Here is a 27888-nt window from a genome sequence, read left to right on the forward strand (position 1 = left end):
ACAGCCACTACTACAGCCACTACTGCTGCCACACATGCTCGGAATGACCACACAAGCTCCCAAGTCCTCCAGTGAGTAGTTTTATTATTACTTTTACTTTACTGGTTGCGTGGTTGTATTACCAATGTGTTCTGTAAATGTCTTGGTTGAGGTTCGGGTAAAACATGAAGTATAAAAACTGTATTCTCTTGTTTGGGGAGATGACACTAGACATTTGGTTTATCTTTGAGCACATTTTTAATCCTTTTCATTTTTTATTAGATTTCCAACACAATAATTGTTGATTACAGAAACAGAAATACAATAAAATTAACTAATTCAAAACAATTTAAGTCATAAAAGAGAAGAGTGCAAAGAAAAATCCTTTCAGTCATATGCACAGCTAAACAAAACTGTTTTTAGCTTTGACTTGAACATTGTCAGAGTAGAACATGTCTCACATCTTCAGGAAGTTCCAGATTTTAGCTGCATAAAACTGAAATGCAGATTCTCCATGTTTAGTCCTGACTCTGGGCACCAGCAGGAGGCCGGTCCATGTTTAGTCCTGACTCTGGCACCAGCAGGAGGCCGGTCCATGTTTAGTCCTGACTCTGGCACCAGCAGGAGGCCGGTCCATGTTTAGTCCTGACACCGGTCACCAGCAGGAGGCCGGTCCATGTTCAGCCCTGACTCTGGCACCAGCAGGAGGCCGGTCCATGTTTAGTCCTGACTCTGGGCACCAGCAGGAGGCCGGTCCATGTTTAGTTCTGACTCTGGGCACCAGCAGGAGGCCGGTCCCTGAGATCCTCAGAGTCCGAGATGGTTCATATGGCACTAACATATCCAAGATGTACTTTGGTGCTAGGCCATGGAGAGACTTGTACACAAGCAGAGCAGCTTTAAAGTATATTCTCTGAGCCACAGGAGCCAGTGCAGAGACCTGAGAACAGGACTAATGTGCTCATACTTCCTGGTTCTGGTCAGGACCCGAGCAGCAGCGTTCTGGATGTACTGCAGCTGTTTTACAGCTGGTTTGGAGAGACCAGTGAGCAGGCCATTACAGTAGTCTAATCTACTGGAGACAAACGCGTGGATAAGTCTCTCCAAGTCTGGTTTAGACACTATACTTTTGATTTTGGCCATGTTTTTTAGATGGTCAAAAGCTGCTGATGTTATTGATTTGACGTGGCTATTAAAGTTCAAGTCTGAGTCCATTATTACCCCCAGATTTCTAACTTGATTTGTAGGTTTTAGAGCGAGACTCTGGAGATGACCGCTAACACTTTCTCTTTGTTTCTGTGGGCCAAAAACGATGATTTCAGTCTTGTCTGAGTTCAGCTGGAGAAAGTTGTTTTGCATCCACAAACTGAGTGAATCCACTGGTCCATATTCACCTGCCGACAGTGAAATATAGATCTGAGTCCTCTAGTCTCTGTAAGAGGATCCCATGATCGACAGTGTCAAAAGCAGCACTCAGATCTAACAGAATTAAGACTGAGGCTTTGCCCGTGTCAGTGTTCAGGCGGATGTCATTTGTCACCTTGACAAGAGCAGTCTCAGTGCTGTGATGAGGTCTAAAACCTGACTGAAAAACATCAAATGAGTTGATTTTTACTCAGTACTGCGGCATCAAGACTGCTCTTCTTAAGGAGAGGCTTATGACCGCAGTTCATAAAGCCTCTCCTGGTAGTTAAAGGAGTTGTGAGTCAGTCTGGATAAATAAAGGTTATTTTAACTTTAGCTAGAATTTCAGAAATCTCCCAAATTTAACATTTCTGCCGTTTGCGCAGATAAAGTCCGAATTGCGTCAAATTAGAATCAGTTGTTAAACTCTTTGCCCTAAACCTACTTGAAGTGAAATAAATTAATTTGGCGCCACAGCGCCCCCTACAGATTTTATATGGAGGTTAAATGACTAGTTTTGCGAAATTATATGAAATTTGACACACAACTCAATTTTAGCCCCATCAAAAAAGTCAAAGACCCATGTTACAATTGTTATGGCGTTGCCGTAGCGATGACCGAAACCTCCCATGTTATTCCAATGAGGAAATCGCCAGAACATGTTTACACTTTATACCTTCACAAACTCCTCCCAGGGCGTCAGCCCTATTAACCTGAAATTTGGTGAGACTCATCTTCAGGACCATCAAAAGTTATCCACATTTTTATTCAAAAAGTCACGGTGTCTGTGCGGCAAAGCCGCACATTTTGCCAAGAATTCAAAATAAAAAAGCTTTTTGATGGTAAAACAAAGGGGAGAAGATGTAACAGCGTCACAGATTCAGCGGTAGGCGTAATAAAAGGATTATTATTTTGTTATCATCATTATTTATCTTACATTTAACATTATAGTTTATCTTTGAAATCGACCCTCTTTTTCCATCGCACAGCAGGGTTGTGTTGTAGTCTATTTATAGTTAAGATAATAATTATAGATTGTTGTTGTTGAGTATTTCACCAAATATTATTCAAGATTACAATTCCCAAATGTCAACCCGTATTTTACCCCAGAATACTTGGACCACACAAACATACTGATAAACTGCTTCTGAAATATATGCGTTAAATGCGTTAAATATATATTATACTGCAGTAATGATTATAAAAGACTTTAAACGAACGATGAACGTGCCATTCCTTCATTAAAGCTGCACTATGTCAGTTTGTGGTGGAGAATCTGTTGTTGTTGTTGTTGTTGTTGTTGTTGTTGTTGTTGTTGTTGTTTTATGGCGGTTGGCATCCGAGTGTTGCATTACCGCCAGACTTTATTCCCCAGACTTTGTCGTAGTCCTAAAAGTTGTTCTTCCAGTGCTTTGACCTCCAGCGCTTTGACAAAGCCCAAGAGGTCATGAGATGCCTTTGTCATTGTATCCGCCTCGGCTTCTTTAGAATGCTCCCTGGAGACGGGACACGTTACAGATCAGATCTGAGGCGAGGCGAGGGGCGAGGCCAGGTTTGAGCAATAAAACCCTGTAACTGAATAAATGCTGGATAGCAAACTTTAATGCCGCGCTTGTGGAACATTCCAGGCACAGCAATAAGATCTCCATAAAGACGCTCGATCAAGAAAAGTTACACTGCACTTTATTAATACCATCTTCAAAGACAAAAACAAAACAGCACAAAACAACAACAACAAAACAGCATAAAACAACACAAAACAATACAAAACAGCTCAAAACAACAACAAAACAACACAAAACAGCATAAAACAACAACAAAACGGCATAAAACAACACAAAACAAAACAGCACAAAACAACACAAGGCATTTAGATCTTCTAGTCATAAAATAATAAAACCCTTAAAACCAAAGCAAAACTGAGCCAAAGAAACATAGAATAGCAAAAACTAAGTAAAATAAACACAAACGCTGAATAAAAGTGGGTCATAGTCGAGGCTTAAAACACTTGGTTGTGGGGCTGTTTCTACCCCTGGGTTTTGTTCTGCTCTTTGCTTGGAGCATCTACTCTTAAAGGTGCATTTTGCTTTTGCTTTGCCTGTAATGTTCCGCAGTGTGGTATTAGAGACAAGAGGGTTGTGCCGGGGCCCCTCCTGAGAGAGAGCACATATTTGAGTCAGTGTGGGGCGTGTTATCTTTGCAAAAATGATACATCAGCTCTGCATGATGTGTTCTTGGCGTTTGTGAGCTCAATGCGAAATAGTTTGCGCGGCGTGATATTGAAACATGCACAAAAGAGTCTATAATTATTGCCCAATTCTTCAAAAATAATAAGACGACACTCCCAGACAACGGGAATGAAGATGTGACTTCATCCAACCTCAGTGAGTATTGCAAAAACATGTACGGGAAAATTCAGTCGGAAATGTTTCACTGTGACTGTTGAATTTGAAGGCTTTATTTTTGCCGGCACATTTCCCTGTTATTTGACATAAACTTTTCTTACATTGTGCATGAACAGAGAGTGACAGAGAGTGACAGAGAGTGACAGAGAGTGACAGAGAGTGACAGAGAGTGACAGAGCTCCTCTACATTAAAATCAATGGCTCGTTTTCCCCACAGAGGTCTGCATATCGCCCTACCGACTAAATCCACACAATTTTAAACTGGTCGCGTCAAAATGGTAAAACTAGAGAAAACTCTTCTTAAATGCGGCGATGTGAAATTAATAGTCTGAATCGAGGGTCCCCAATCACCGGGCCGGGCCCCCAAACCAGGCCGCGGGTCATCTACTACCGACTCCCAGAGGCCAATGTCGCCTATGTTTTACGATGTATTATAATTTTTGCTTTATACCGTATTTTCCGGACTATAAGTCGCACCGGAGTATAAGTCGCACCAGCCAAAAAATTAATAATAGAGAAGAAAAAACATATATAAGTCACACTGGAGTATGAAATGCGGTGTGAAAATAACAAATAATATCACATATAAGTCGCTCCGAAGTATATTTATAAGTATATAAGTTTAAATGGAAGTATTAATTGCACCCCCGCCAAAACTATGAAAAAAGGTGCGACTTATATTCCGGAAAATACGGTAGTCCATCTCTATGTCCCTGTATTCTACATATGTTTTACCGTGAACATATGGAGCAAGTTAATCTAATAAACAGCAAACATAAGTAGGAAAAAGGTTGGGGATTGCTAGTCTAAATCATCATAAGCACTTTAAACTCCTGTAGAATGCGTTGACATGACACTGACTCATAATAAACCAGACGGGGTAAGAAAAGTAAACTGAATTGTATTGTCTGATGAAAGCCTGATGGATTTGTAAACCCTGGTTGGCCTCGGTGACGAGAGCAAGGGAGGTGAAGTAATGGCATTTCATTTGCGGGAGCGGTTAGTTTCTGCTATCACTCTGTCACGTTCTCTTTGTCTGTCACCGGTGATTAGATCATAATGTTTGAGTTTACAGTTTGCATCCATGGTACAATTGTAACAAGTGATGCATGAGTGAGTAGAAGTTCAGCGGGTCCCCCAAAAGGACAAGGACACAGTTAGTTTATAAGTTAGTTAGTTACTTTATTTGAACATTAAAAAAGTACTGTATATACCATTTTCACACTTAAAAACACATTTTATTTTATTTATTTTATTTATTTTATTTATTTTATTTATTTTATTTATTTTATTTATTTTATTTATTTTATTTATTTTATTTATTTTATTTATTTTATTTATTTTATTTAATTAAAAATAGAACTACAAAATAATGAAGAGAAGGCATCCAAAGAAAAAGAAAAAATTAGGGCAAAGTCCAAAATCCCAAAGTCCCATTTAGTTCAAAGTCGGTCAAATTTGTCCCTTTTCACATTTAAACACTTTTACTAAAAACAATAAGAAAAAAAGTTGTTTTAAAAAGACAATTTCCTCTTCACAATTAAACTTCCCTTAAAAGATATAATGTAATGTGAGGAAGGGGTGAACGAAAATTGGTAATAAGGAATACCGTATTTTCCGGACTATAAGTTGCCAAAAAATGCATAATAGAAAAAAACATATATTAGTTGCACTGGAGTATGAAATAAGGTTGTAAGTGTGAAATAACAAATAATATCACATAAGTCACTCCGGAGTATAAGTATAAGTATATTAGTATAAATATAAGTATATGTGGTGCAATGCATATTTTATTTTGTGTACATATCATGTCTATTTTTAATTCTACTTACCCATTTTAATACCCGGTAGTTATTTATTGTCCATTGTCTTTGTATTTATTGTTCAGTGTTATGTTTGTGTTGCACCGAGCCGCCAGGACAAGTTCCTATATCTGTGAATCCTGTTCATTGATAAATGGCAATAAACTTATTCTAATTCTGATTCTGATTCTGAAGTCGCACCCTGGCCAAAACTAAGGTGCGACTTATAGTCTGGAAAATACGGTATCTCTTTTTATGGAGTATTTATTTTATTTAATGTATTTAATTTATCTATTGCACATATACAACAACAAACACAACAACAACAACAACAACAACAACAACAGTAAATAAAAAAGTAAGTGCAAAAAACCCTAAAAGCCTCCATATTTTTTTATACTAAATCAAAAGTGTCAATGTGAAGAATCAGTTCAATGAAAATGAAGGAGAATATCGTGTTAGGCCAGTTTTCTGAGGTGTGTCCATGTCAGACTTGGCTCACACAAATACTAGCTTATTAACACATTAAAATACATTAAGTGATCAGAGATTAGTGATCAAAAAAACAACAGCACACAAAAGGATTGGAAAGCTACATGACGATAAACTATGGCCAAATTAGTGAATTATAATAAGATATAAAAGAAAAGTGCATTCTGTACGGATGTTTTTCTCACATTTACGTCACAAAACTTGAAATAATGTCGTATTGATGAATGAATAATGAAATGCAATGTGGTCTGTATGCAAAGTGTCTTTAAAGGTGCTTTAAACTTGTCATTTGCACATTTTAAATAAACCAAATGAAGCATGTCTGCATTAAAGGTGTCATCCTCACAATTACCGTATTTTCCGGACTATAAGTTGCACCTTTTTTTTAAATAGTTTTGGCCAGGGTGCGACTTATACTCCAGAGCAACTTACATGTGATATTTTTCACACTGGCAACCGCATTTCACATGTTGATTATTTTCACATGACATCCACAAGATGGCGCTCTAGGCTCTAAGCGACGCAGAAGAATAATCTGTTGTTCAGAAGTAACAGAGGAAGAAGAATTCAATGGATTTAGTGATTTGGGGTAATACTGATGCTTTGGTAAACTTGTTAGCATGTTCTTTATGCTATAGTTATCTGAATAACTGTTAATATGTTACGTTAACATACCAGACACTTACCACAGTTCTGTCTGTGCCTCATGTAGCTGAAGGTGTTAGCGTTAGCATACGTACACCTATTCACCATGTACTCTAATCTGTTATTATTTTAAACTGCATTTCAAGATTAAATGTCTGTTCTCGGTAATGGATTTTATCAAATAAGTTACCCCAGAAAATGTGACTTATACTCCGGTGCGACTTCCATCCATCCATTTTCTTCCGCTTATCCGGGGCCGGGTCGCGGGGGAAACAGTCTAAGCTACCCCCGCGACCCGGCCCCCCTGCAATTTATACTCCGGTGCGACTTATAGTCAGGAAAATACGGTAGTCTAATCAGAAAGTGTGTGGTGAAAATCAGACCTCCACATGCAGTCTTTTTATCTTTTCAAACGTGGGAGAAAGAGTCGTGTGAATCACCATATGACACATTTTTGGGGTGAGAGCTGATTGGCCGTTCAGGGACCTCACTCGTCTGAAAAAGCTGATCCAAAGCTGTGCAAGTGGACAAAAATACGATGCATGTGAGACACTAGTGATGTGCCATGGGTTTGTGAGAGCGAGGAATGAGTCAGAACACGTTAAATACATACTTCCTCATGTCACTGTTTGGAAATGAGCCTCCACAGCTTTGTTTCATTCACGTGTTCAATTTCAATTCAATAACGTCCAAAATCACAACAGCAGATGCCTCGAAGGGCGAAGGGCGATATAGAGAAGCGGATTAAACAATGTTCACAGGAAATTAGCAAATGGATAACTTGCCCAGAGCATCTCAGATAGTTTGTTCTATTCCATGTAACATAACAAAGCTAAAGTGTTCAAAAGTGTACTTCAAAAGTCCAGAGGAATGCATAAAAAAGATGCTGTGTTGTCGTTACAGTCCTGGGGGTGGATTGGAAGGCGGGGCAGAACAACCCTCTGCACCACACAGGGGCGCTGTCCAAACACCTGCTCATAGTGAGAAGAGGACAGAGCTTCAGCGTCCAGATCATCTTCAAACACCCATTCAACAGTCATGAGCACAATCTCATCTTCACCACGGAGACGGGTGAGGACCAGCATCTGTTTAGACCTCGGCCTAGACCTGGGATTAGGTTTAGTCCTGTGGGTTTAGTGAAAACAATGCACCGGCTCAGACTTGGGTTGGACCTTCAGTCCAGACAGTTTTGGCTTTGACACGGTTTAGACCAAGTTTAGTCATAGTTTAGATCTGCATAAAATCTGACATTGAGTAGATCTGTTCCTAGTCCTGGCTCAGATGGTTTATTCAAACAGTCATTCAGTACTGTTTAGTCCTGGGTGAGACCTGGATTAGTCCTGGGTGAGACCTGGTTTAGTCCTGGGTAAGACCTGGATTAGTCCTGGGTGAGACCTGGATTAGTCCTGGGTGAGACCTGGTTTAGTCTTGGGTGAGACCTGGATTAGTCCTGGGTGAGACCTGGTTTAGTCCTGGGTGAGACCTGGATTAGTCCTGGGTAAGGCCTGGTTTAGTCCTGGGTGAGACCTGGATTAGTCCTGGGTGAGACCTGGTTTAGTCTTGGGTGAGACCTGGATTAGTCCTGGGTGAGACCTGGTTTAGTCCTGGGTGAGACCTGGATTAGTCCTGGGTAAGGCCTGGTTTAGTCCTGGGTGAGACCTGGTTTAGTCCTGGGTGAGACCTGGATTAGTCCTGGGTGAGACCTGGTTTAGTCTTGGGTGAGACCTGGTTTAGTCTTGGGTGAGACCTGGATTTGTCCTGGGTGAGACCTGGATTTGTCCTGGGTAAGGCCTGGTTTAGTCCTTTGTGAGACTTGGTTTATTCCTGGTTTAGTCCTGGTTTAGTCCTGGTTTATTCCTGGGTGAGACCTGGTTTAGTCCTGGGTGAGACCTGGTTTAGTCCTGGGTGAGACCTGGTTTATTCCTGGGTGAGACCTGGTTTAGTCTTGGGTGAGACCTGGTTTAGTCCTGGGTAAGGCCTGGTTTAGTCCTGGGTGAGACCTGGTTTATTCCTGGGTGAGACCTGGTTTAGTCTTGGGTGAGACCTGGTTTAGTCCTGGGTAAGGCCTGGTTTAGTCCTGATTTAGTCCTGGGTGGGACCTGGTTTAGTCCTGGTTTAGTCCTGGGTGGGACCTGGTTTAGTCCTGGTTTAGTCCTGGGTGGGACCTGGTTTAGTCCTGGGTAAACCCTGGTTTAGTCCTGGGTAAGACCTGGTTTAGTCCTGGGTAAGACCTGGTTTAGTCCTGGGTAAGACCTGTTTTAGTCCTGGGTAAGGCCTGGTTTAGTCCTGGTTTAGTCCTGGGTAAGACCTGGTTTAGTCCTGGTTTAGTCCTGGGTAAGACCTGTTTTAGTCCTGGGTAAGGCCTGGTTTAGTCCTGGGTAAGACCTGTTTTAGTCCTGGGTAAGGCCTGGTTTAGTCCTGGTTTAGTCCTGGGTAAGACCTGGTTTAGTCCTGGTTTAGTCCTGGGTAAGACCTGGTTTAGTCCTGGGTAAGACCTGGGTTAGTCCTGATCTTTTCTTAACTCTTTCTGAACCTTCAGGAGAGCAGCCAGAGGAGAAGAGAGGCACCAGGTGCATATTTGGGATCCCAGACTCGGTGAAGCGGTCGGCTAAAGCCAAAGCCGTCTGGAGCGCCGCCATTGAACAGAGAGTATCCTATCCAGAGATGGGCATCGTCGCGGTAACCATAACTCCACCCGCAAACGCTCCAGTGGGGAAATACTCACTGCGTCTCAAACATTCAAGAGAGGAGGAGGAGGAGCTGGGGGCATTGGTGGTGCTCTACAACCCATGGTGCACTGGTAAGACACTCCCACCTCACCGCCAGAAGGTCCAAGGTTCTATTTCAGGACCGGGCGGAGTCACTGCGGCTTTCTTCAGGTGCTCCAGGTCAACGTGGTGATGACAGTCCAATCACAGGGCAGTATTGTGGCCCAAACAAACGACACTTTGCCCAATCAGCTTCAAGAATTTACGCCCGTTGTCGCCTTCATCATCACGGGGAAAACTTACGAACGATTGTTGAATATTTCCATTTTCTAGATGACAGCGTTTACATGCCAGAGGAGGCCGATCGACAGGAGTATGTGATGAACCAACACGGAGTTATTTACAGAGGCAGCGGGAACTACATCACCGCCCTGGCCTGGGACTTTGCACAGGTACGAACCAATATTTCAAGTTTAATTTTGTTTTTTTTACCAATATCTTATACTATCTTCTGAGACCCAACTGGACCTTCAAAACCTTCCAAACTATAGGAAATGACTCCTGGGTGAGAGCTGGTTTAGTCCTGGGTGAGACTTGTGTAGTCCTGGATGAGACCTGGTTTAGTCCTGGGTGAGACCTGGTTTAGTCCTGGATGAGACCTGGTTTAGTCCTGGATGAGACCTGGTTTAGTCCTGGATGAAACCTGGTTTAGTCCTGGATGAGACCTGGTTTAGTCCTGGATGAGACCTGGTTTAGTCCTGGGTGAGACCTGGTTTAGTCCTGGATGAGACCTGGTTTAGTCCTGGATGAGACCTGGTTTAGTCCTGGGTGAGACCTGGTTTAGTCCTGGGTGAGACCTGGTTTAGTCCTGGATGAGACCTGGTTTAGTCCTGGGTGAGACCTGGTTTAGTCCTGGATGAGACCTGGTTTAGTCCTGGATGAGACCTGGTTTAGTCCTGGGTGAGACCTGGTTTAGTCCTGGATGAGACCTGGTTTAGTCCTGGATGAGACCTGGTTTAGTCCTGGATGAGACCTGGTTTAGTCCTGGATGAGACCTGGTTTAGTCCTGGATGAGACCTGGTTTAGTCCTGGGTGAGACCTGGTTTAGTCCTGGGTGAGACCTGGTTTAGTCCTGGATGAGACCTGGTTTAGTCCTGGATGAGACCTGGTTTAGTCCTGGATGAGACCTGGTTTAGTCCTGGGTGAGACCTGGTTTAGTCCTGGATGAGACCTGGTTTAGTCCTGGATGAGACCTGGTTTAGTCCTGGGTGAGACCTGGTTTAGTCCTGGATGAGACCTGGTTTAGTCCTGGATGAGACCTGGTTTAGTCCTGGATGAGACCTGGTTTAGTCCTGGATGAGACCTGGTTTAGTCCTGGATGAGACCTGGTTTAGTCCTGGGTGAGACCTGGTTTAGTCCTGGGTGAGACCTTGTGCAGTCCTACTTTTCACAAAATGTCAGTGGGCCTTGAGCTTCTACATGAGTGATGTTATTCTACTTTACTTTGTTGTTTTTGAATCATTATCCACGTGTGAATTTGTTGCAGTTTGAGGAAAAAATGGTGCAGATTTGCCTGATGATGTTGGACCTGAGCCACAAACACCTCAAAGACCCGGCGGACGACGTCGCCGCTCGCTGTAACCCCATTTACGTCGGCAGAATCGTCAGCGCCATGGTAACAAGATTCTTTCGTCTCTTTATCATAGTGCATGAAGCTCGCGCATCAGAACCTGGTTTGGAAATTGTAACGTTGTTTTATTTGGCCTTAGTTTATTCCGGGTTGATCAGTCAAAATTAGTCTCTGGTTTAGACCTAATTTAATCCTGGTTTAGTTGTTGAATAGTGATGTTAGAACCGGGGCAGCAGTGGCACAGTGACACTGGTCATGTTTAGTCCCAGTCTTGTTTAGCCTATTGGTTCTCAACCCCTTTCCTCTTATCGTCTTTGTTACCAGTGGATACGCGATTACCCACATTTGGATCCCAAAACCTAGGTTTGCAATCAGTGATTTAGCCATTATATATCCCTTTGTTAGTCCTGGTTTAGCCTTGGTTTAATCTGGGTTTAGCTCTGGTTTAGCCCTTGTTTAGCGCTGCTTTAGGGCCTAGTTTAGCTCTTGATTAGCATAAGTTTAATCATGGTTTAGCTCTAGTTAAAACATGGTTTAGACCTTGTCGAGCCCTATTTTAGCCCCAATTTAGCCATAGTTTAAACCTGCATTAGAGGCATTAGTTTAGCCCTGGTTTAGCCATAATTTAGCCCTGCTTTGGGCCTGCTTTAGGCCCTGCTTTAGTCCTGCTTTAGTCCTGCTTTAGGACTGCTTTAGGTCTGCTTTAGGCCCTGCTTTAGGCCCTGCTTTAGTCCTGCTTTAGGCCCTGCTTAAGCCCTGCTTTAGCCCTGCTTTAGGCCCTGCTTTAGGACTGCTTTAGGGCCTGCTTTAGGTCTGCTTTAGTCCTGCTTTAGTCCTGCTTTAGGACTGCTTTAGGTCTGCTTTAGGCCCTGATTTAGCCCTGCTTTAGGCCCTGCTTTAGGTCTGCTTTAGGCCCTGCTTTAGCCCTGCTTTAGGCCCTGCTTTAGCCCTGCTTTAGGCCCTGCTTTAGGACTGCTTTAAGCCCTGCTTTAGGTCTCCTTTAGGCCCTGCTTTAGCCCTGCTTTAGGCCTGCTTTAGCCCTGCTTTAGGACTGTTTTATGTCTGTTTTAGGCCCTGCTTTAGCCCTGCTTTAGGCCTGCTTTAGCCCTGCTTTAGGACTGTTTTATGTCTGCTTTAGGCCCTGCTTTAGCCCTGCTTTAGGCCTGCTTTAGGCCCTGCTTTAGTCCTGCTTTAGCCCTGCTATAGGTCCTGCTTTAGCCCTGCTTTAGGCCCTAGTTTAGCACCGGTTTAGCCTCATTACTGTTTCTCCTTGAGTCAGATCAACAGTGAGGGTGACCGCGGTGTCCTGAATGGAAAGTGGAGTGGTAACTACAGCGGTGGCGTGTCCCCCTCTCACTGGAGCGGCTCGTACGCCATCCTCCAGCGCTGGCTCACCATCGGCTGTCACCCGGTCAAGTACGGACAGTGCTGGGTGTTCGCCGGCGTCATGTGCTCTGGTAAGACACGCTGTTATAGAGGTGGGGGAAAGATTCTCTACAACAGGGGTTCCCAAACCTTTCAGGCCGGAACCCCCAAAATAACAACCAATCTGGGGGCCCCACTGCTAATTAGTTGCCGTCTGAAATCATTAGGAACTTGCAGTGTACTCGTGTAATGAGGTTCTGATTTTTACCTTTTTAGAACGTAAAAAAAGGTGCTAGTTTTCTTTTACTTTTACTATTTCTATGTAATACTAGGATTATCTTTGCGGACCAATGTGATAGTATTGCCAATGCCACACATTTTAAATTTTTGACTAGTCCAGCTGTTTTTTTTACAAGTGACAGCCAGACTTACCCAGGACTATGTGTAATTACGTCTATTATATGAAACGTTTTGTTTGTTTACACTGAACATGATTGAACACAGTTTTGTCTCTTTCAGTGCTGCGTTTCCTGGGCATTCCGTGTCGTGTGGTCACAAACTACCAGTCTGCTCACGACAACAACAGGAACCTGACCATAGACGTCTACCACCCGGACTTTGGGGTCAAATATGTACCTACAGAGGAAAGTGTGTGGTGAGGGGAGCAATATAATAGTCCACTATCTATATGTTCATCCGCTGTGGTACTTATCCAGCCAGAGATACTAAGAACTTAAAAAATACAATCATTCATTCATTTTCTACCGCTTTTTTCCGTTTGGGGTTGCGGGTGACTGGTGCCTATCCCAGTGACTTTGGGCCTTAGGCGGGGCACACCCTGGACAGCGGCTAACTTGTCGCAGGGCCAACAGACACAGACAGAGACATAGACCAGGGGTGTCCAAACTTTTTTCACTGAGGGACACATTTTGAAACTTATATGGAGCAAAGGGCCACAAACAACCCGACAATGTCAAATTTGAAAAGTGATTAATTTGAATTTTTGCATTTGACATAGTTTCGGTGAGCCTCCACACCTTTCGTAAGACTTAGAACATTATTATTAGGTTGCTATAACATCAAATTCTTGATTTTTTCCAATTTTATAGTAAAATTACTACTATTTGTTGGTTGGGCCAACTTAGCAGGAAGCCGGAGGGCCAACAAAAAATGTTCTAAGGGCCGCATTTGGCCCCCAGGCCGTAGTTTGGACATGCCTGACATAGACACACTGATTAACATTCACTCTCATGTAAAATACAATCGTCATCTTTATTTACTGCTCACAGCCATATATATTAAATGGAGCATGAACACAAACATTTACAATAAAGAACAAAGCGATACAATACATTGATGGGTATTTCATATAAAACGTAGGTAAACACCTCTCTCTACATAGTTACAACGGTTACAAAAATACAAATGTCTGTCTTTGCTATTATAACGGGCCTCGATCTAATATCCAGGTCTTAAACTGCAGATGGGTTGCCTAAATGCCACTGCAGTATGAACTAGTCCGTCAGAATGTGTCACGCTTCATCCAGTTAACTTTGCTGCTTTGATTTGGTGAGATGGTGAACCTTTGGTAGATATGTCACATGTAAGGATTAACAGGATGATGGTGTGATACAGGAACTTCCATGTTTGGGTGGAGGCTTGGATGACGAGGCCTGATTTACCTCCTGGAAATGACGGATGGCAAGTCCTGGACCCAACGCCCCAGGAGGAAAGTAACGGTAAATCCACAATCAGGCTCTTATTTTATCTACACTAGTTAAAGAACACACATTATACACATTTTTGAGCTTTTAACATTGTTTTAACATTCTTCGCTCATCAAAATCAAATCACGCTTGTTTTTTTAATCCTGTTTACGAGCTCGTCTTCTCCAAATTTCCCAGTTTTGTGACGTTAAAGTGGCGTACAAGAGGTCTCTAGTGCCGTTTTTAAGTCGATAAATCGTCGCCGGACTTTACACGGAAATCCAGAACTTGCACTGTTCAATATCTTTTGTGCTTTTGCTATCTTAGGCAAAGCCGTTCCTTCTTCAAATCAGATAATGGTCCAATTTTACAGCCGTTAATAATCTGTGATGGGATAACGCTTCAGAGCACTTAGATTACTTTTTACGTGAAAGGAGGAGAAGAGGTTTGGTTGATAGAAATAGAAGTTGTGGCAGAGATGTGGAGAGGTGCTTATTAAAAGGATCATTCAGCGTCGCAAACATCGCCAATAGCTGCAATGCGGGCCATAAATAGTTATTAGTTCCACATGTGTACCATAACACACATGTATTTTATAAATTCAAATATTTATATATATTAAACAATTGATCAAATGAAACAAAAAACAGAAGAAAATTGAAAAAAATAAAGGTCCAAGTATACTGCCTTGCGGAACACCAATATTACAGATTTGATTTGACCAATTTTGACTACTTAGTTTGGTTCAAGTCTTTATTTATGTAACTTTTACATACAACTAATGAAAACAGAGAAGTTCTGTACCAGATTATAACTAACTGTAACCGTATAACTGTGGCTAGTTAACATATAGCGAGTCTCAAACTGCTCTCCCTACGACCTATTGCCCAGATATTATCTCAGTATTTGTGTTACAGTTAAAGAAAAATAAAAGGCCATCAAAACAGTATGGTTCACCGTTTCTAAAGAAAAAAGGAAATCAATAAAAGCAGCACCTGTAACAAGACCTTTGTTTATCCACCATGTTCACTCTGAGAAATAACCACATTATCAAGCGGTAATTCACAATATGGTAAATTCATATTATGGCCAATGTTCTCCGATAACTCAACAGTAGATGAACGGTGATTGGTTTGTCATTTTAACTATGTAGTGAGTCATGAGATTTGAAAAGAGAGATTATGTAGGTTAGGAATTTGGGAAGATAAATCAAATCAAATCAATTTATTTTTGTAAGGCCCAAAATCACAACAACAGTTGCCTCTGAGGGCCACAGGGAGAAATGAATCAACAATGTCTGTGGTGGCGATGAAGTCAGACAATGTCTGTGGTGGCGAGGGACGATGTCCCAGGGTCCTCTGTCCTTAGACTCTCCTTCTCGGCCAGGAAAAACTACAAAAAAACCTCTTTGGGAAAAAAGCGTAGAAACCTGGAGGAGTTCCAGTGAAGGAGAGATCCGACTCTCACAGACGGACAGACGGACACGAGGAGACTGGAGCTGGACCCACTCTTCAGGCAGATGAGGGACCGTCGGAGGCGAGCTGGACCCACTCTTCAGGCAGAAGAGGGACCGTCTGAGTCGAGCTGGACCCACTCTTCAGGCAGAAGAGGGACCGTCTAGAGGCGAGCTGGACCCACTCCTCAGGCCGAAGAGGAACCGTCGGAGGCGAGCTGGACCCACTCTTCAGGCAGATGAGGGACCGTCGGAGGCGAGCTGGACCCACTCTTCAGGCAGATGAGGGACCGTCGGAGGCGAGCTGGACCCACTCTTCAGGCAGATGAGGGACCGTCGGAAGCGAGCTGGAGCCACTCTTCAGGCAGATGAGGGACCGTCCACACAGGGTTGGGACCACTTCACCAGGGGAGGGGCATCTGGGTCCACAGGTCCTCAGGAGTGAGAGAAAGAAAAGAAGGCGGTGAACAGTTTGCAAGTGGAATCAAAAAATAAATATTGTTTGATAGCATAAGTAGTCAGAAGAAGAGGATAGTGCTCAAGCTGTCATACTTCCCCCAGCATAGTTACTCCTAGGGCAGCGTAGCTGAAGCTGTGGGCTTATGTTTCTGTTCCTAACTAGTCTGACCATAAGCGATTTCGAAGAGGAACGTTTTAAGCCTGGACTTAAATGAAGAGACTGTGTCAGCATATTTAACATGGGTCGGGAGCTGATTCCATAACACAGGAGCTTGGTAGCTAAACGCTCTACCTCCTACAGTACTTTTAGAGACTCTTGGCACCACCAGAAGGCCAGCATTCTGAGAGCGAAGAGCTCTGTTTGGATGATATGGTTCTATAGCATCTTTGAGGTAGGATGGGGCCATGTCATTTATGGCTTTGTAGGTCAAGAGTAGAATTTTGAATTTGATTCTAGACTCGACGGGGAGCCAGTGAAGAGACTTCAGCACTGGCGTAATGTGCTCTCTTCTTTTTGTTCCTGTTAGTAATCTTGCTGCTGCATTTTGAACCAGTTGAAAGCTTTTTATGGAGCTTTTAGGACACGCTGCAAGCAGGGAGTTACAGTAGTCTAATCTAGTCGTTACAAATGCATGGATAAGTTTTTCGGCATCACTTTTAGGCAGGATTCTTCTGATTTTGGCGATGTTGCGCAAATGGAAATAGGCTGTTTTACAAGCTTGATTTATATGAGCTTTAAATGAGAGCTCCTGGTCAAATAAGACTCCAAGGTTTCTTACAGTAGAACTGGAGGCTACACTGACATTGTCCAGTGTGACTATCTGCTCAGATAGAGAGTCTCGTAGATGCTTAGGGCCAAGCACAATGACCTCGGTTTTTTCAGGGTTAAGAAGCAGGTAGTTTAGTGTCATCCAGGTTTTTATCTCCTTCACACAAGTACTAAGTCTGTCTACTTGATCGCTCTGATCAGGTTTCATTGATAAATACAGCTGAGTGTCGTCTGCATAGCAGTGGAAGTTAATGTCATGTGACCTGATAATGTTGCCTAATGGCAGCATATAAAGAGTAAACAGAATTGGACCGAGTACCGAACCCTGTGGCACACCGTAAATTACTTTAGAGCTTGGTGAGGAGCTCTGGTTTACATTAACAAATTGGAACCTATCAGATAGATAGGATTTAAACCAGCTGAGGGCTGTTCCTCCAACACCTACATCACATTCTAACCTCTGCAGTAGAATGTTGTGGTCGATGGTGTCAAACGCTGCGCTGAGGTCCAACAGGACCAGGACTGAGACCAGTCCATCGTCAGCGGCTAATAACAAATCATTTGTGACTTTAACTAGTGCAGTTTCAGTGCTGTGGTGGGCTCTGAACCCTGACTGGAAAACTTCAAATAAGTTATTGTCCTGCAGGTGGCGACAAAGCTGTTTTACTACAACTTTTTCAAGATAAGATAAGATAAGATATTCCTTTATTGTCCCACATGGGGAAATTTCATTGGTGCAACGCAGGTAGATACAGAGGTAGATCCAGAAGAACAGATCACTTATAGGAAGTCTGAAAAACACTTTCAGTAGATCTCCTATAAATAAACAAAAACTCCCATAGACAAATAAATACATAAATACCATTGCATGTGATCACGACAGTAATTGCACATGAACATGTGTCACGACAGCACATAGACTGCACATGAATTTCACAGTAATTGCACATGAATTCCAACAGCAATTGCACATATGACAGAATTGCACATCAGTATTAGGTTAGGTCAGTATTGCGAGTGTTCAGTACTAACAGTTTTTGTTATAAAGTCTGACAGCAGCAGGAAGGAAAGACCTACGGAACCTTTCCTTCACACAGCGAGGGTGGATCAGTCTCTCACTGAAGCTGCTCTCCAGAGCGGAGAGAGTGTCCTGCAGGGGGTGGCACTCATGGTCCAGCATAGATGTGAATCTAGCCAGGACCCTCCTGTCCCCCACCTCCTGCACCGAGTCCAGAGCACAGCCCAGGACGGAGCTGGACTTCTTGATGACTCTGTCCAGCCTCTTCCTCTCCCTCTCTGTGATGCTGCTGCTCCAGCAGGCCACACCGTACAGGAGGGCCGATGCCACCACAGAGTCGTAGAAGGTCTTCAGGAGTGGCCCTGCCACTCCAAAAGACCTGAGTCTCCTCAGGAGTGGCCCTGCCACTCCAAAAGACCTGAGTCTCCTCAGGAGGTAGAGCCGACTCTGGCTCTTCCTGTACAGTGCGTCTGTGTTATGAGTCCAGTCCAGTTTGTGGTTCAGATGAACACCCAGCTACTTGTATGAGTCCACTCTCTCAATGTCCCGTCCCTGGATGTTCACTGGCGAGGGGGCAGTGGGGTGGCGTCTGCGGAAATCCACCACCATCTCCTTGGTCTTCCCCGCGTTGATGAGAAGGTGGTTCCGCTGACACCAGTCCAGAAAGTCCTGCGCCAGTCCTCTGTACTCCTCGTCATCGTCGTCCGTGATGAGTCCGATGATGGCAGAGTCATCAGAGAACTTCTGCAGGACACAGCTGTCCGTGTCATGTCTGAAGTCTGCAGTGTAAAGGGTGAAGAGAAAGGGCGCGAGGACAGTGCCCTGGGGCGCCCCCACACTGCAGGTCCGAGTGTCAGACACACAGTTCCGGGCTCTCACAAACTGGGGTCGGTCTGTGAGGTAGTCCAGGATCCACTCTGCCAGGTCATACTCCACACCAGCCGTCTCCAGCTTGTCCCTCAGGAGCAGCGGCTGGATGGTGTTGAAGGCGCTGGAAAGATCGAAGAACAGAATCCTCACAGAGCTGCCAGGCTTTTCCAGGTGAGAGAGAGAGCGGTGCAGCAGGGAGATGACGGCGTCCTCCACTCCGATGCCAGACCGATATGCAAACTGCAGCGGGTCCATGGCTGAGCTCACAGTGGAGCGGAGGTGGTCCAGGACCAGCCGCTCCAGTGTCTTCATCAGGTGGGACGTGAGAGCCACTGGCCTGAAGCTGTTGAGGTCTTTGGGGCGCGTTGTCTTAGGCACAGGTACCAGACAGGAGGTCTTCCAGACCTGTGGTACCACCCTCAGCTTCAGGCTCATGTTGAAGACATGCTCCACAACTCCACACAGTTCATCTGCGCAGGACTTAAGGAGCCTGTGGCTGATGCCGTCAGGTCCTGCTGCCTTCCTCACTTTAATCCTCTTCAGCTCACTCCTCACCTGTGCTGCTGTGACAGTCAGTGGTTGGCAGGGGGACCGTGTGCTGGGGGGATGGGTGAGTCCAGGCGAAGTGGGGAGCTGATGGTCCGGGGCAGATAAGCGAAGAGGAACAGATGGAGGGCATTGTCCAGCTGTGGAAGAGGGAGCATGCAGCTGTGCAGGGGAAGGGGCGGGTGACCGATCAAACCTCAAGAAGTGAGCCTTTAAATCATTCACCCACTGTAGGTCCCCCTCTGTCTGGGCAGGGGGGATTTTGAAGCCTGAGATGGTTTTCAGGCTCCTCCACACTCCCTGAATGTTCTTTTGCTGCAGCTGCTCCTCCATCCTCCTCTTGTAGCCGGCTTCAGCCTGCCTGATCTTCCTCCTCAGCTCCTTCTGCACAGTCCTCAGCTCCTCCTTGTTCCCTGACCTGAAGGCTCTCTTCTTCTCCTTCAGCAGAGCCTTCAGTTCACGGTTAATCCATGGCTTGTTGTTTGGAAAACACCGCACCGTCCGGGAGGGAACAATGTTCTCAAAACAGAAGTTGATGTAGTCCGTGATGCACTCTCTGATGGTGTTGATGTCCTCCCCATGGCCATAAAGCTCAGTCCAGACAGTGGTGCTGAAGCAGTCCCTCAGAGCCTCCTCGCTCTCACCAGACCACATCCTCACCTCACGGGACACCACAGGCTGCCTGCGCACGATGGGTTCATACACAGGCCTCAGATGTACAAGGTTGTGGTCCGAGCTGCCCAGGGGAGGGAGGGGGGAAGCGGAATAAGCCTCCTTGGTGTTGGCAAAAAACAAGTCCAATGTTCTATTCTCTCTGGTGGGGCAGGTAACATACTGGGTGTATGTTGGTAGAACAGAAGAGGGAGAAGCGTGGTTAAAGTCACCAGAGATGAGGAAGAGAGCCTGTGGATGCTGTGTTTGCAGCCTACAAGTGCAGGAGAGCAGTGCTTCACAAGCATTTTCAGCATTGGCAGACGGGGCCACATAGACTGCGATCAAAATCACATGTGAGAACTCCCGGGGCAGATAATATGGCCTCATGCCAATAGCCAATAGTTCAATATCCTTGTTACATAGCTGCTCCCTCACTGTGCAGTGTTCGGGTTTGGACCAGCTCGTGTTCACATACACAGCCAGACCTCCACCTCCTTTCTTCCCGCTTTCTCTCGTTCTGTCCGCCCGCAGCAGATGAAAATTGTCCAAACCTACAATAGAGTCTGGCATTTCTGCTGTTAACCAGGTCTCTGTGAAAATCAAGACGCTGCTGTCCCTATAAATCCTCTGAGACCGCATGAGGCTCGCTATTTCCATAATTTTATTTTGAAGGGACCTCACGTTACCCATGACTACGGCGGGAACCGACTTCCTGTTTTCTCCTCTCTTCTCTCGGAGTTTACGTCCAGCCCGTCTGCTTCGTTGCGTTTTCCTTAGGATGTCCGCCGGGATAACATGACGATCTCCGGGTAAGACGACTGTTCTCCGCAGTTTCATGAGTTCCTCCTTTGTGTAAACGCGGTACGGCGCCGGGCAGGGGGCGGGGCCGGAGCCCGGGGACTCAGAGCCAAGACACATCGCAACGACACGACGAAAACACTCAATCCAGCCGAATAAAGTCAAAGTGCCCCTTTCAAAATGGCGGACTCGGTTGCCACTGCACAAGTTCCCAAATGTGCGAACGCATGTATTGTTCCTCTTGGGTGGGTAATTAATCCAAAACGTTTGCTAATGTCATTTCTTTCCCGCCGTTAGGAGTGTTTTGCTGCGGTCCTGCTCCAGTCACAGCCATTCTGAACGGAGCCACGGATCTGAAGTACGATGTGCCGTTTGTGTTCGCGGAGGTCAACGCTGACTGTGTCGACTGGCTGGTACGAGACGCGTTCTGCAAATGTGCTTATGGTTTTCTCCCAATACTATTTTGTATGAATGTGAGTGATTTTTGGTATTAGGTAAAAAAGGACGGTTCAAAGAAAGAGATTTACTCGGACACAAAGAGAGTGGGTCAGAACATCTCCACCAAGTCTGTGGGCTCTGACAAACGCTGGAACATCACCAGCTTCTACAAGCACCGTGAAGGTAATGCAGCATGTAATTACACCACCAGTGCGTTGATACAGAGACATATTAATGAAGAAATAGTCCAGTTGATGACTTGACAACTGGCCCTGAAGCATCTCCATGTTCAGGGCCTGATTATAATGTTGGATAATGTTAGATAATAGTTAATTAAGCACTGGAAATATAATCATTTTGCTATCGATGCGAGTGCCATGCAGCGATAAACAGGGAACAGCTGATGCTAATATGTGCTAGCTTTGTTATGCTATGTCTGTCGGCTCCATACATTAAGATAAGATAAGATATTCCTTTATTGTCCACACATGAGGAAATTTTATTGTTGCAACGCAGGTAGACACAGAGGAAAAGAACAGATAACTTATAGGAAGTTTGAAAAACACTCTTAATAGAAGAACTCTTATAAACAAAACTCTTATAAAGAAAAACTCCTATAGACAAAACCTCTCATTTCTTAATAAGGAATGGAGGGGGAAAATAAAGATGAAATAAAATAAAAACAGCTAGCGTAACGCCCTAAGAGGAGTTTGTGAAAGTCTAAAGTGTAAACATGTTCTGGCGATTTCCCCATTGGAATAACATGGAAGGTTTCGGTCATCGTTACGGCAAAGCCATAACAATTATGACATGGGTCTCATTGACTTTTTTGATGAGGATGCCAAAATTGAGTTGTGTGTCAAATTTTATATAATTTCGCAAAACTAAATATTTAACCTCCATATAAAATCTGTAGGGGGCGCTGTGGCTCCAAATTAATTTATTTCACTTCAAGTAGGTTTAGGGCAAAGAGTTTAACAACTGATTCTAATTTGACGCAATTCGGACTTTATCTGCGCAAACGGCAGAAATGTTAAATTTGGGAGATTTCTGAAATTCTTGCTACAGTTTGCGGCTTTGCCGCATAGAGACCGTGACAGGGTCAATGTAATTTGGATAACTTTTGATGTCCCACTCCTCAGTAGCATTTTCACCAAATTTCAGCTTTTTAGGGCCAACGCCCTGGGAGGAGTTCGTAAAAGTACGACGTTTGGAAAAACTCCGAAGTCATGTTTAGCCATTTTTGAAGCAATATGGCCGACATTTGGTTGGGCGGACGGCGTTGCCGTAATAATATTTTTTACTTCTCTTGTCACCATCTACCTCTGCGCCAAATTTCATGATTCTACGATCAGATTTTTTTTGGGTCATTTCCCATCTCTCAATGCATTTTTGGTACATTTGGGGGCGCTGACGCGCCAGTTTTTTTATTTTAGAAAAGGGAAATAGCCAGAATGTAGAGAGGCACGATTTTTAGAGGTGTGCAAATTTTTGTGACTTTTCGTCAATGTTCACTGGGTGAAAAATAGGGGGGTTGGTCCCGAGAAGAAGAAAGAAAGAAAGAATAATATTCCGATACGAAAACAATGTTTCCCATTTTCCAAATATCATAAACTATACATTTTCGGAAAGCGTGGTCCCTGGTCACTGACGGGTACTTTCGTTAATTTTGAGTGGGCTCCGCCCACTTTGTGTTTTTGGCCCTCTATACAGTAATAATGTTCATTTTTTGCATTACATGCTTATATGCACGGAACATGCAAGAGATGGGGAACGTATTCGTGAGCTACTTAGCGCAAATGAGTGCTTTATATGGGGATCTCAATGTAAAGTGCTCGTTTAGTGTGCACTTTTGCACGGGCTTCGCCCGTTTACAACGGTAATGTTCCATTTTCCTACTACTAATTAGTATGCACGGGGCGTGCATGAGTGAAGGAGTGCGTTAGTGAGTGTTTGGAAGTGGGCGAGCGCTTCGCGCTCGATTTCGTGCGCACTGCGTGCGCACTTTCGCAGCCGTGCTTCGCACGGCCTTTCGAGATTAATAGGCCTCTCGCCAGCCTGTGGCGCTCGGGCCTAATAAACACTCTATTTACATCAATTATTAAGTCACCATCACTGGAAATACGGCAGTTTATCACAAGATTAAGTGATGATTTAGACTTTAAATGATTATTTTCTGTTTATTAAGTCGGTATAATCGCTCCTTCGTCCAGGAGAGTTCCATTGTTCGGTTGTGTTCTCTCTTGCCCAATCATCTTGCGCTGAGTGAGTTCCTGGAGCCAAAAGTGAGCCAGACCACTCGAAGCCAGTCCACCTGGGATCACTTAAACAGGCTAATACGGTTCACTTAGAGACCAGTGGAAACATGGCTTTCAAGAACCACTGGCTGGTGATAGCATGAGTTGGATTTATTTGTATCTCTTTTTCTATTGCACTTTTGTTGTTGTTGTTGTCCTAATTGACAAACGATGTAGTGACCAGGCGAGACTGAACTACTAATTGCGCGCACACCAATGACTTATAACGACTAAAATATCATAGTCTAGTTTTCAATTCAATTTGTTTGTTTCATAGGAACCGAGAAGGAGAGAGCAGTTTTCAAATACGCCGTCACCCGAGATTACACCAGGTCCCACGAGACGGAGAACAGTGAAGACCAGGACACCAACGAGGACAACGTCACAGAAAACGGCACTGCAGCCAGCGATGGTGACTCGTCAAGTGTGACAGGAAGCACGCCCTCTACCGTCAATGGAGAAACGGCGGGAGGGAGCCTGAACGGGACAGCGGGGAACGGGACAGCGGGGAACGGGACAGCGGGGAACGGGACAGCTGGTAACGGGACAGCGGGGAATGGGACAGCGGGGAACGGGACAGCGGTGAACGGGACAGCGGGGAACGGGACAGCTGGTAACGGGACAGCGGGGAATGGGACAGCGGGGAACGGAACAGCGGGGAACGGGACAGCGGGGAACGGGACAGCTGGTAACGGGACAGCGGGGAATGGGACAGCGGGGAACGGGACAGCGGTGAACGGGACAGCGGGGAACGGGACAACGGGGAACGGGACAGCGGGGAACGGGACAGCGGTGAACGGGACAGGAAGTGCTACTAACATCATCAAAATGGCAGACGTGGAGACCCGGAGCAGTCTGCCCGCACTTCCACAGGTCACCATGAGGTTTGAAGAGGTGAGATTGCCAGAAATCCCAATGGTCTCCCGCTTTGACCTTCCTGAACTTGGGCGAGACACTTTTCACACTCCAGTTTTAGCTTCCCAGGCCCCACGAGGCGACACAATACTTTTGCCTTTTTTTTTTTTGAGCAGAGTAGAAACGCACCTTTTCTATAATCCTTGCTGATATATAATGCATTTGAGTTGTTACTTCCAAATCTATTACTATAACAGTTTGTGACATTTTGGAGCCCATGGGTGAAGAGAGAGATACCAAAACATTTATCATATCGCAATTGTTGTTTTGCAGATAGTGTATGCAATATTAGAATATATTCAGTGTTAAAAAATGAGCCTCTAAATGAGACAAAAAAGTCTAGTCTATTACTCCCTTAGTGCTAGAATTGAACCTGAACCAAGACATTTACAGACACATAGGTGTATACTAGAACAGGAGCGTGAAGCTGTCACACCCGATTCAGGAATTGCTGTGGGGATAGTTGCACTGGGTCAAAGCTGGTTTTGGATTTGCTTGCAATGACCTATTTATACAGACCTGTATGCAAATAAGACTTGTTCACACATGCACATTTTTGTTTGTATTGGCTTATAAAATGAATCAAAATCAAATGTAATATGTCAAAGTTGTTTTGAAGAGGCTGCTGGCCAAATCTGAATCTCGAGTAAATCGTTTGAAGTTAAAAATAATTGAACAAAAGAGCTAATTAAAGATAAAATAGGGGGGGAAAAGTAAAAAGGGTATAATGTGATATTTCTGAACTTGGTGATTCATGTTACACATTTGTCAGATAATTAAACCTCAACTAATACGTTGAATTAAAATGTTTGACACATTCCTGTTGGACTATTGTCTGAATATTGTTATCGGGACACTCCCCAAGACATTTTGTCAATATCGCTCACTCCTAAGCAGTACTATTAGTAATGACACTAGTATATTATTCAAAAATGTGTGTCAGACTGTAGACTGAGCTTTGTCGTGCTGCACACGTATTGGTACTATTTATTTGTATTTACTGTGTTTCTTTCAGGTGTCAAAGCCGTTGAATGGGAAGGATGTGAAGGTGAACCTGGTGCTCCACAGTGAAGCCTTAGTGTCCAGACCTCTGTCCATCAACATCAGCGTGACCGCCATGAGCTACAACGGTACTCCACTGTCCACGATACAGTCGGAGCTGAAGCAGGAGACGCTGCTGCCCGGGAAAGGTAATGCCACCACCTGAAGGACAGAACATAGTTAAGGACACGGGGGTCAAGGGAGTCCACAATTTGAGTCAGTACTGAATTTGCGTCAAAAGTCGATGCTTCTGCACAAACATGGTTCTCTTTCTATGGCAAATCATACAGACACTGGACAAAAATATAAACACAGTACTTTTGTTTTTGCCCCCATTTTTTATGAGTAGTAGTAGTAGTAGTAGTTGAACCGTAGTAGGAGTAGTAGTAAGTAGTAGTAGTAGTAGTAGTAGAACCGTAGTAGTAGAACCGTAGTAGAGTAGTAGTAGTAGTAGTAGTAGTAGTAGAACCGTAGTAGAGTAGTAGTAGTAGAACCGTAGTAGAGTAGTAGTAGTAAGTAGTAGTAAGTAGTAGTAAGTAGTAAGTAGTAGTAGTAGTAGTAGTAGTAAGTAGTAGTAGTAGTAGTAGTAAGTAGTAGTAAGTAGTAAGTAGTAGTAGTAGTAGTAGTAAGTAGTAGTAGTAGTAGTAGTAGTAGTAGTAGTAGTAGTAGTAGTAGTAGTAGGGGACTGTGCATGTTAATGACACAGGTTTCCGGCATCGGCTGTTCCACATTCACTGTCACAAACACAATGTCATTCATACACCAGCATACATGGACACTGGAGACAAGGTGCTGAAGTGTTTTGCCCAAGGACACAATGACAGTGTGCACTACCGCCCCCCTGTGGCACCTGGCCACTAACCAGGCCCATCCCTGCTTAGCATCCGAGATCTGACGAGATCAGGCATTTACGAGTTGGTATCTGACCAGTTAATATTAATGTTATTTATACTGACAGAGAACACGTTGAGCTTTGTTTTTGTTTCATGTGGATAGTCCCAGTAATGACAGAAATATGAACCATAAACCAGGCAAACAAATCTACAATCTGACAGTTACACAGTGAAATCAGTTTGAGAATTCTAACCTTTCAGCTCAGTTCTAAACTCCAGACGTTCTAGAGTGTTGCAGTCTTTTCTCTGTCCCCTGCAGACCTGAGCGTGCCTGTGGTCGTGCCCTTCTCCACGTACTGGGAGCCCATGCTGGACAGTGACGTGATGAAGATCACCACTCTGGTGTCTGACTCTGCAACTCCAAATCTCATGTTCCTGGCAGTGAGCGACGTGGTGCTCCTGGACCCGCCAGTCGACATCAAGGTCAGTCCCTGAACAGTTCTGGTACACTTTGTTCGGGTTTGTTCTTTTATTTCATTTATTTTTTCTTATTTATTTACTTTCATGTATGAAGGTATGTATTTGTTTTATTTGTTTTTAATGTATTAGTTAATATACAGAACAAGCAATGATGTTATCTGTCCCTTTTTTTTTTACTTAACTTAAGTTTAAAAATGGGGCAAGTTGAACCACTTTTTGTTCAAACACAATAAAATCTGCATAACCATAAAATATTCCTTAAAAATTAAAGGATGTTGTATTGGCTTCTAGTCAATCTTAGCTGAAAAACACTTAAGTAGCCATCCTTTGGGTCCTTTGGGTGTCCGTTTCTTGACTCGCGTAAAACTCACGTAGTCCGTAGTGTGTTTAATTTCTTTTATTTTCTGCACAATCAAAAACGTTGCGTTGTGCGGCAATGTGCACGGCGATGTGCGTACAGGGACGTGGGCGGAGATAAGGGGTAGGTGCAAACGGGGATTCTCTGGGGCACGGGAGCCTCAGTCGCATCACAAAACGGGATCAACCGAAACGTGCAACTGCGAGTCAACGAATGATGAGGTGTTAAAGGTGTTCCATTGTCTTCCATTTTCTTCATTTTCCGCGCGCTGCTGTGTCTGATGCGCCCCCTGCTGGTGTGCGTTGTGCGTTGCAGCTGCTGAACGAGGTGCGGGTGTGGCGGGCTGCGGTCCTGGAGGTGTCCTTCTCGAACCCTGTGGAGGAGACCCTGAGGGAGTGCTCCTTCACCCTGTCGGGGAGTGGGCTGTGGAGAGAGGAGCAGCGCATCAGGTCCAGTACCACATAAAGTCTCTTGACCGCTTCAGCTTTTCCCCCCAAAACAGACTATTTATGACGTTATCATCTGTGTCTTTGCGTTCACAGTCTGCCGGACGTGGGTCCCAACAACAGAGTGAAGGTCAGCCTGTGGTTTTACCCGTACAAGACCGGACAACACACTTTGGTGGCGGATTTCGACTGCTCCATGTTCAGGGACGTCAAGAGCAGCATCACCGTCCACGTTAAGGACACCATGCTCTACAGATACTGACCACACGCTCTACAGATACTGACCACACGCTCTACAGATACTGACCACACGCTCTGACAGATACTGACCACACGCTCTACAGATACTGACCACACGCTCTGACAGATACTGACCA

General features: G+C 44.5%; 1 protein-coding gene across 1 annotated transcript; it reads left to right on the forward strand.

The window, feature by feature from the left end:
• On the forward strand, positions 1-27844 carry LOC140345162 (protein-glutamine gamma-glutamyltransferase E-like). The gene is made up of 15 exons (XM_072432241.1): positions 1-71; positions 7631-7798; positions 9267-9527; positions 9769-9887; positions 10982-11110; positions 12345-12522; positions 12950-13085; positions 14066-14169; positions 21001-21116; positions 21198-21324; positions 23716-24332; positions 25369-25543; positions 26547-26710; positions 27381-27514; positions 27608-27844. The coding sequence occupies exons 1-15, from the start codon at positions 35-37 to the stop codon at positions 27771-27773; spliced, it is 2631 nt and encodes an 876-aa protein (XP_072288342.1). The 5' UTR covers positions 1-34; the 3' UTR covers positions 27774-27844.
• Positions 27845-27888: the final 44 nt, after the last annotated feature.

Source organism: Eucyclogobius newberryi, unplaced genomic scaffold (assembly GCF_026437365.1).
Source record: "Eucyclogobius newberryi isolate DKJ021-1_F unplaced genomic scaffold, fEucNew1.0.hap1 SCAF_106, whole genome shotgun sequence".
In the NCBI taxonomy this organism is placed as follows: Eukaryota; Metazoa; Chordata; class Actinopteri; order Gobiiformes; family Gobiidae; genus Eucyclogobius; species Eucyclogobius newberryi.